Consider the following 10,511-nt stretch of genomic DNA (forward strand, 5'->3'; position numbering starts at 1 on the left):
AAACGAGCCGAACACGAACGAACACATCTTAGTTCGTGTTCGGCTCATTAACTTATCAAACAAAATTAACGAGCCGAACACGAGCTGTTCGCAAATAACGAGCCGTTTTGACAACCCTAGGTATAAATATAAAAAAAAAAAAATTTAGACATTAGACATGTAAATGATAGGAATTGAGTGATCATATTTGGTCGGCTGAGTCAGTCCTGTCGACCTGAAGCTAATCATGCTCAACCAAGCGGTTGCATCGACTCAGTTTAGCCGATCGAACCGGTCTTACCTAGTCAAAGTCATACTGGCCCAACCGGCCGAGTCGTAGAGCAACCATGCAGACATTGTATGCCCCCACCTAAAGTAGGGGCGGAAATGTAATATCATATAACGTACTTTCTCTCTTATAAGTTGAGCGAAATGATTTGTACATTCTCTCTTATAAGTTGAGCGAAATGATTTGTTGGAAATATATATATATATATATATATATACTTGATCACCGAGGGCCTTACTGAGTATAAAAGCTTTAACAAGCAATGCAACTGCCTCCAACATAAATCCTCTGAAAACGACATGCAAGCTATGTCACTGCTTTTCATCATAAATGGAATTTTGAGACCCCATATACTCGTAGAAAGCAAGTAAAAAATGTTAAATGGAAAATATCAGACATTTGGCTTACTCTCAAATGCTTCTTATAAAAAGCCAATCAATCCCAAGTTATCCATCTTACGAGCAAACTCCACCGCATCACCACAAAAAATAAAATAATAACTCGATATCCCTCATCTAACAAAACGACAATCGACAAAATTACAATTGTTGGTTTTCACATCAACGACAAGGGTATTATTCCCTGCATTCTTAAAGAACTACCACCTTGCCTTGAGCGATACACAAGCCCAGGGCTCCACCACTGAGTTTTGCTTCGTCCTAATTCATACTTTCATCTTTTGGACAGTAAATAAGTAACCTACAGAAGCCAAGTCTTCCACCAATGCAGAGTAGCATGCGTTCTCCTTTGCGATTATGCGTGAACATCATGCTGATCTCACGTCTTCATAATTTTATAATTTCAATTACTAAACTAGCAAATCTTTTCCATGACAACACCTCTATAATGACATTCACCAATAACGCTGATACACCATCAACTAAGTCTCACCATCCATCTAACATGAATTTTGAGGTGTGACAGGAATCTCAAAGCAATTTTTTAAACAAAAAACATTCAAACTTTGATTAAAAGTTATCAATCCAAACTGAACGACTAACCGAGAAGGGTCAAACAAAACCAAAATTGCTCCATTTTGAGTCCAATCAAGCCCTGATCAAGTCATTAAGCTACTTTTGGAGGCTTTTCAGATATAATTGGCAGGTTAAATACATTTTAAATATAACATGCTTATAGTCAAACCGAGCGTCTCAACAAGACGAATTCAACGAGCTCAATATTGCTCAATTTAGACATCATTAGGACACTTCAATGTTCATTGAACGTTGTATAATTGAGGGAATCTCTTCGAGCCATCGAATCAGAGTTGTTTGAATTCATTCCTTATTTGTAACCTAAATTTTATAAATAAAGAATAACATTGATCCTAGAAGAGGAGCCGGAGTTCAGCATCCATTATGCACTAGGTATGGCAAATGCCTCCCACTCAGTCAGCTGCATCTACCAACTCTGGCCAACGATGTCGTCTCTGCCTCAAGCCAGCATTAGCCACTGTCACCGGCCAACTCTGACCACCAGCTATCGACCACTAATGACCATCATTAGTTGTCGGTTGCTCCTTGCAATGAAGCCCCTTGTGAAGTCATAATGTGCATTTTGGAATCATATCTTACGTTGTAAAACGGCGGAGCACCTCATAAATGATGTAACAATGCACCCCAGATACACTGCAATGACGCCCTCCAAAGACTATGTAACAATGCACCCAAGATATGTAATGACTCACCACGATGATGGTGTAAAAACGAACCATATAAACGATGTAACAATACATCCCAAAGAAAGTATAACAACGCACACAAGATACGATGCAATAACACACCCTCATGATGATGTAACAATGCACCGCAAATACTGTGTAATTACGCTCTTGGAAGAATGTGAACGATGCACCTTAGATACGATGTAATGACATACCCAGAAGATGATGAAACAACACCCCACATACGGTATAACAACACCTTCAGAAGGCGGTATAACAATGCGTTATTAAGACGGTGCAATAACACACTCTATATATGGTGCAATGACGCATCTTGATGACAATGTAACAATGTATCTCGGGTACACTGTAATGATATTTCCAAAAGACAAAGTAATAATATACTATAGATACGGTGCAACGACTCACCCCAATGACAGTGTCACAATACCCCCACGTACAGTGCAACCACACTTTTTCTGAAGGCAACGTAATAATGCTTTCTGAAAATTACATAACAACATATCCCAAGATATAATGTAAAAACACACCTCGATGACAGTGTAACAATGCACCCCAAATACGGTGTAGTGACGCCTCTCGTAGACAATGCAAAAACACACCCTCGATAAGGTGCAACGACATTCCCAATGACGAGGTAATATTAACCTCACATATGGTGCAATGACATCTTCAGAAGACGACCTAACAATACACTCTAACAACTGTGACTTTCTCTAAACTCCAAAAACTCCCTCCTTGTAGCTCCCGACTCCGGTCCCCATGATCTACAAACTTCATCACGGCTCATCACTATGACCTACGTGGTCAACATTTTGTGCTGCTCCCGACTCACTACTACAAATAACATCATACACAGCTCGTGCAACTCCGACTCCGACCACTATGGCCTATGAGCACTATCATAATTAATCACTACGGCCTATGTAACCAACTACTATATATTTAGTTTGTTGCTCGTGCATCTCCCGACTTCTACATCTGTAGCTTACAAACATCATCACAATTCATTGCTATGGTTTATACCGCCATAAAATTTATAAGAGAAAAATATAAATAAATAAAATAAATAAACAAATAATAAACAAGTAAATAAGGGATCAAGTTTAATTATCTTTTGGCGATAATTAGATAAAATTATAAATTAATATGATGCAAATTCCTAAAAATAAGTATTTTAAAAAAAATATTTTTAAGAGGTGTCTCATGGTTTCAACCAATAAATATTTAATAACATAAAAAAATTATATCATATTTCTGAAAACCCACACACATCATATTTATATATGAAAAGAATGTATTTTGATTTATTTTGTTTTGTTTTGTTAAAATATCAGTATTTAGTTTGTGATATGAATGTTTAATTGATATAAATATAAAAAGCAAAATTTAAGTAGGTTGTTATATTTATAATATTCTTATTGGTTGAGATCTGCAGCACCGCTTTTAAAGCGTGGGAGCTTTCTGCGCCATAAAAGTCCCGACCGACTTTAAAGCTAAAAGCCATCTACCGATTAAAAGCCATATATATATTCCGATTGATTCAGGTCGACAAGACCGGCTTTAAAGCTAAAAGCCATCTACCGCTCTCCCCAATCTCATCCATTCAACTCTCCCAACGCCGCCATGAGCTCCTCCGCGTCATCCTCTCCTCCCGTTGACACCGACGAGGTCATCTTTGAATTGCCCGACGCCATCCGCCTTTACCGGAGCGGCCGCGTGGCCCGCCTCCGTCCTGACGAGCTCGTCCCCCCGTCCCTCGATCAACCAACCGGCGTCCAATCTAAAGACGTCACCATCAACCCAACCACCGGCCTCTCCGTCCGCCTCTACCTCCCGCCCTTCTCTGCCCCAATCCCCAAAAAGCTCCCGGTTCTCATCTCCATCCACGGCGGCGGCTTCTGCCTCGTACGCGCCTCCTCCTCCATATACCACGGCTACGTGAACTCCATCACCGCTAAGGCCGGAATCCTCGCCGTCTCAGTCGACTACCGCCTCGCGCCAGAGAACCCTCTCCCAGCCGCCTATGATGACTGCTGGGAAGCCCTGAATGCTGGAATGGGTTTTCGCCGCCTCCGATCCTTGGCTGTCTGAATTTGGCGATTTGGACAACGTTTTCATTGCTGGGGAAAGCGCTGGGGCAAACATAGTGCACGACGTGGGTATTCGGCTTGGGAGAGAGGGGAAGAAGGTGGAAGGGCTGGTGCTGATGCACCCTTTCTTTTGGGGGAAGGATAGGATTGGAAATGAAGGGATAGAAAGCGGGAAAGGGGAACCCTTGAAGGCGAAGGATTCCGATGCGCTGTGGCTGATCGTATGTCCAGAGACGACGGGGCTCGACGACCCAAGAATCAATCCGGCGGCTGAGGGTGCGCCGAGCCTGGCGACGTTGGGGTGCCGGCGAGTGTTGGTGGGCGTCGCGGAGCTGGATTTGTTGAGGGAAAGGGGGAGGCTTTATTACCAGAAGTTGAAGGAGAGCGGGTGGGAAGGGGAAGCAGAGTTTTTGGAGTCGGAGGGTGAGGAACATTGTTTCTACTTCATGAAGCCTGAGACCTCCAAGGCGGAGGAGATCATAGAGCGGCTTGTCAACTTCTTCAACAAATCCTAACCATCAACGTCTTTTACAGTTTGCGAAATAAAAAAGTACACTAAATTACTGTCTGTTCTTTGTCTACTGTTTGAGATCGTAAAGATTCTGAGCTAGCTCTTTGTTATAGAATCTCTTTTGATTGTATGACTATAATATCTGAGATTTAAATGGTACTTTATTCTGGTTTCATTTTGAGTATTTTGAATCAATATTTTGTGCACGTCTGGATGCAAGAAGCGTAAAGCAGAAGCAGAGCAGCTTTTTATTTTTTGGTGAAAGTTTGATTCAGATTTTTTCATCATGCTGCTCGGTCTTTTCTGTGAAACCTGTTCAGAGCATTGATTGATATCAGTAATAAACATTACATTCCTTGGAGGAGATCTTGGAGCAGTTTAATTTTGATCGTCTGCTTCCAAAGGTTGTGATCTTGATTGGTGATAGCAAGTTTATTGATATCAAGTGATGTATTGTCCTAGGAAAGAGTTTCACGAATTGTGCACTCCATATTGAGTAGTTCTCTGCCGTGAGCTGTGTTGATGCCATAGATTTCATTTTTGTATCCTAAAGTTATGACCCACCAGAAGAAAGCTAGCAGCTACAAGCAGAAGACCCGCAGCCGAGGCTGGCCATTGGGTCTGCCACTGCCTCCCGGCCACCTTGGCTGGTCAACTTAAGCGGCCAGCTACCTTGGCTGACCAAACCTGCCGACCACTTAAGCCAACTACATGATGGATCACCCGGCCACCATGACCTTCTGAGATAATATAAACATGAGATCTAATATTCTTATAAATGATTGCAAAGATGTAATGGTGATCTTTCTATTCTATTAAACATATTTGTTTTAAACTAGTTGTGATTGTAGTCTTCGACGGATAATCCTAGATTATAACAAATTTTAACAAATAAAATAATTATTTTGAAGTGTAAATGATGATTGAACAGTTAAAATTAAGTCATGCATTCAAATACAAGTATCTAACGTGGATTCTCCCAGCTCTTTAAAACCAATCCAAATAAGGTAGCGCTAAATTAATTCTTTCTAATGAGTGAAACAGAAAATTTAATATCCATTAAAATTACAGTGAGCTTTACAAGTAAAAGGAGATAGAAAAATAACACACAATTCAGATCATTTCCATATCTAACATCCAAAATCTCAATTTTATATTTATAACATCTTGGTCTCAAAGAACCATGCATAAAAATGTGTATTTCATTTCCTCAAATATAGTGATGTTATGGATTTGTGTGGTATGCATGCAAATATGGATATTTAGATGTTAAATATGTAAGAAATGTGTGAAGGGCAAAAAATATATATAATGATGTAAGAAATGTGTAAATAGCATCTTTGATTCGTTGAGATCGGCTGGACAGCCTTAATGATCGGAAACCCCTCTGCATCTTCACCTTCTATATATAATCTCCTCCATTCCCGCCTCCCAACACAGCCATGAACTCCTCCTCGCCACCATCTTCCCCCGCTGAAGCCGACAAAATCTTCTTTGAAATTCCCGACGCCATCCGCATTCACCGGAGCGGCAGCGTGGAGCGCTTCAACTCCGACGAGCTCGTCCCCCGTCCCTTGATCAACCAACCGGCCTCCAATCCAAAGACGTCCCCATTAACCCCGCCACCGGCCTCTCCGCCCGCATCTACCTCCCGCCGTCCCCTCCCACAACCCCAAAAAAGATCCCTGTTCTCCTCTCCATCCACGGCGGCCGCTTCGGCCTCGTATGCGCCTCCCCCATCAACCCCGCCACCGGCCTCTCCGCGCGCCTCTACCTTCCCCCGTCCCCTCCCACAACCCCAAAAAAGCCCCCTGTTCTCCTCTCCATCCACGGCGGCGGCTTCTGCCTCATACGCGCCTCCTCCTCGCGCTACCACGCCCACCTCAACTCCCTCACCGCCAGAGCCGGAATCCTCTCCGTCTCAGTTGATTACCGCCTCGCGCCCGAAAACCCTCTCCCGGCCGCCTACGATGACTGCTGGGAAGCCCTGGAATGGGTTCTCGCCGCCTCCGATCCTTGGCTGTCTGAATTTGGCGATTTGGACAACATTTTCGTTGCATGGGATAGCGCTGAGGCGAACATAGTGCACAACGTGGGAATGAGGCTTGGGAGACGGGAAGGAGGTGGAAGGACTGGTGATGGTGCACCCTTTCTTTTTGGGAAGGATAGGATTGGAAATGAAGGGATGGGAGGATGGGGGAGAGGGGAGAGCTTGAAGGCAAATATTTATTTGTGTTCCTTAAATGAACAATAACAAACAAGGAATTTTATTTCAGATTGATAAAATAATATCTTTTATCAAAATTAAGGCCCTTAGAATAAATGTTACATAATTAATTATATATTTATAAATCTCTTTGTGAGAGATGATGCAAGAATTTGATTGCAAATTTCTTCAAAATAGGTTGAAGTTGAGGTTGTTTGCTTTGATTTCCATTGTAGGAAGATGCACAAGCCTCCTTTCTAAATTGGTGAGACCATTGCAACTAATTCTTGTTAGGGAAACTCAACACACTTTCGAGTACTAAAAATAAACAATATGCATTTATTATTATTGATTATTATATAAATAAAATTTTGTGTTTATTTTATGAAAATTAAATTGAAGTGTTTCATAATTTTTAGCAATTCAAAAACTAAATTGAACTTTATTGCAAACTAATTTCTTCTATTTAATATCTCAACTAAGTACACCCTAAGATACACCCAATCCGCACATATTTTATCCTTGATAAGAGAGGAAGAAAGAAAGGACTTGTACATTAATTGCCTTCAAAAGAAGAAAACTAGAGCATTTAGGGGTACACATCAATTTTCTTCCATCAATTTCCTTCTTGAGGTCTCCCATGGATTGTATGAGCCCCATGACAAAATATGTACATTGAAAATATGTCAACACGAATAGCAAAGTAACTCGAGGATCACAGAGAATGTGATGTGGCCTCGCGGGCTTGGGGCAGTGTGTTTAGCCGGCCAATCAGGGAAAAAGATGCGCCTCAGACGGATAAGGAGTAGATCAGTTCTGAATAATCCATATAACCATGTTTGTTTGGACAAACCTGTCGTTTCCAAACTCGAGCAGGTCAAATAAGTGAGAAGGATTCCCCAGTTCCAAGGCGGTTGATGTTGAGCTTCAACAAGTAGTCTCGCCTTGAGGACAACCCAAACCAACGACCGCCTAGTCTCTCAGTGGCCTGACATGAGGCCCGTTCAGATCAACAAACGCCTGATCACAACTATGGCTCTTATTAGCCAAATTTATGCACTGAATGAAATACCTTGTCTTATGTGTTTACTTTAATGTTACACAAATTTATTATTCATTGTTGTGCTTCTTTTTTGCATCTCTCTCTCTCTCTCTCTCTCTCTCTCTCTCTCTCTCGTTCTTTAGCGCTCTATTCCTTAGGTTGGTCTCCAAAACATATTTGAATTCAATAATATAGAAGCAATTCCCTAAAAAAATTCAACACTAATATTTATACCATAAAAAAACCATATTAAAAATTTCAAAACATAGGTGATAAAAATCGGTACTCCACTAATGCAGAGTACCATGCACTCTCTTTTGCAATAATGCGTAAACATCATGTGGATCTTACACCATCATAATTTTATAGTTTCAGTTACTGAACCAGCAAATCTATTCCATGACAGCAGCTTTATAGTGGCATTCACCAATAACCCTAATACGCCATCAACAAAGTTTCATCATTCGTCTAACATGAATTAGAGGCGTGACACGAATCTCAACGCAAGTTTTTGAGTTAGAAACATTCAAACTTTGAATATAAGTCATCCAGAACTCTAATTTTTGCAAACATATATTCAAACTGAACGGCTAACGAGAAGGTCAAACACAACCAAAATTGCTCCATTATGAGTCCAATCAAGCTCTGATTAAGTCATTAAGCTACTTTTGGAAGATTTTCAGATATAACTGGAAGGTCAAATAAATTTTGAATATGATATGCTTATAATCAAATCGAACGTCTCAACAAGAATAATTCAACGAGCTCAACATTGCTCGATTTTGACATCATTATTAGACTTAAATGTTCATTGAACATTGTATAATTGAGCTCCGAGTCATCCAATCAGAGTTGTTTGAATTCATTCCTTATTTGTAACCTAATTTTTATAGATAAATAAATAAAACATTTATCTTGGAAGAGGAGTTAGAGTTCAACACCCATTTTGCAATAGGTCTGACAAATGCCTCCCACTCCGTCGGCTGCTTCTACCAACTCTGACCAACGATGTTGCCTCTGCCTCAAGCCAGCTCTAGTCACCTTCACCAGCCAACTCTGACCACCAACTATCGGCCACTAATGACCATCATTGGTCGTCTACTGCTCCTTGCAATGAGGTCCCTTGTGAAGTCATATTGTTCATTATAGAGTCATAGCTTACGTTGCAAAACAGTAGAGCGCCTTGAAAATGATGTAACAATGCACCCCAATTACAATGTAATGACGCCCTCCGAAGGCTGTGTAACAACTCACCTAAGATATGGTGTAATGACACACTCCGATGATAGTGTAATAATGCACCACATATATAGTGTAATAATGCATCCCAAAAAAAGTATAACAATGCACACAAGATAAGGTGCAACCCATTGTGATGTAACAATGCACCCCAGATACTGTGTAATGACGCATTCGAAAGAATGTATGACAACGCACCATAGATATGATGCAATGACAAACCCTCAAGAAGATGTAACATCAGCTCCACATAATGTACAAAAACATCTTAGAATGTGGTACAACAATGTGTTATTAAGACGGTGTAATAACACTCTTCAGATATGGTGCAACGACACATCCCGATGACAGTGAAACAACGTACCTCAGATGCGGTGTAATGATGTCTCCAAAAGACAATGTAACAACATACCACAAAATGTAATGTAAAGACTCACCTCAATGACGGTGTAACAATACCCTCACGTACAGTGTAACGACACTTCCTGAACACGGTGTAACAATGTGCCCCAAAGATTATGAATAATATACCCTAATATATGAAGCAAAAGCACGCCCCGATGATGGTGTAACAATGCGGCCAAATACGGTGTAGTGACGCCTCGCGTAGACGATGCAACAACGCACCCCCGATAAGGCACAACGACATACCCCGATGGCAGAGTAATAGTAACCCCTACATACGGTGCAACGACACCTCTAGAAGAATGCGTAACAATACACTCCAACGACAGTGACTTTCTCCGAACTTCAAAAGCTCCCTCCTTATAGCTCTCGAATCCGGTCCTCATGACCTACAAACTTCATCATGGCTCATCACTACGGCCTACGAGTTCAACAGTTTGTGCTTCTCCCAACTCTGCTCGCGACTCGCTACTACAATTAATTTGATACACAGCTCGTGCAACGCTCAACTTCGACCGCTACGGCCTATGAACACTATCACAATTAATCACTACGACATATGTGATCAACTACAACATATGCGGTTTGCCGCTCATGCATCTCCCGACTCCTACATTTGTAGCTTAGAGACATCTTCACAGTATTTTACTATGGTTTATACGACCATCAAATTTATAAGAGAAAAATATAAATAAATAGATAAGGTAAAAAATAAATAATACATAAGTAAATAAGGGTACCGTTTGGTGATAATTAGATAAAATTTTAAATTAATGTTATGCAAATTCATAAAAATAATTATTTTAAGAAAATATTTTCAAGTCTCTTTCAAGCTACTCCTATAACTAAAGTTTCACTTTAAACACAGGGAAGGCAATAGGTCAGCTAATTTCTATGCTTGATCTAGTAGAGTTAGTGATTGTGTCTGTGTTCATTCCTCCCCTCTCCTCTCTTTCTTTTCTTTTAAATGGGGGCGAAATACTACTCATCAAGTTTATATATATAAATACACACACACACACACAGATATAAATATATATATATATATATATATATATATATA

At 40.6% G+C, this 10,511-nt stretch overlaps 2 protein-coding genes and 1 pseudogene across 2 annotated transcripts; all 3 read left to right on the forward strand.

The window, feature by feature from the left end:
* The first annotated feature begins 2,255 nt into the window (after nt 1-2,255).
* LOC110032093 (tuliposide A-converting enzyme 2, chloroplastic-like) lies at nt 2,256-4,046 on the forward strand. The gene is made up of 2 exons (XM_020735606.1): nt 2,256-2,293; nt 3,500-4,046. The coding sequence occupies exons 1-2, from the start codon at nt 2,256-2,258 to the stop codon at nt 4,044-4,046; spliced, it is 585 nt and encodes a 194-aa protein (XP_020591265.1).
* A 115-nt stretch (nt 4,047-4,161) lies between these two features.
* LOC110032094 (probable carboxylesterase 2) lies at nt 4,162-4,560 on the forward strand. The gene has a single exon (XM_020735607.1). It carries the CDS (start codon nt 4,162-4,164, stop codon nt 4,558-4,560), a length of 399 nt encoding a protein of 132 aa, XP_020591266.1.
* A 1,384-nt stretch (nt 4,561-5,944) lies between these two features.
* Nucleotides 5,945-6,810, forward strand: LOC110032095 (annotated as a pseudogene).
* Nucleotides 6,811-10,511: the final 3,701 nt, after the last annotated feature.

This window comes from Phalaenopsis equestris, unplaced genomic scaffold (assembly GCF_001263595.1).
Source record: "Phalaenopsis equestris unplaced genomic scaffold, ASM126359v1 Scaffold000878, whole genome shotgun sequence".
Classification (NCBI taxonomy): Eukaryota; Viridiplantae; Streptophyta; class Magnoliopsida; order Asparagales; family Orchidaceae; genus Phalaenopsis; species Phalaenopsis equestris.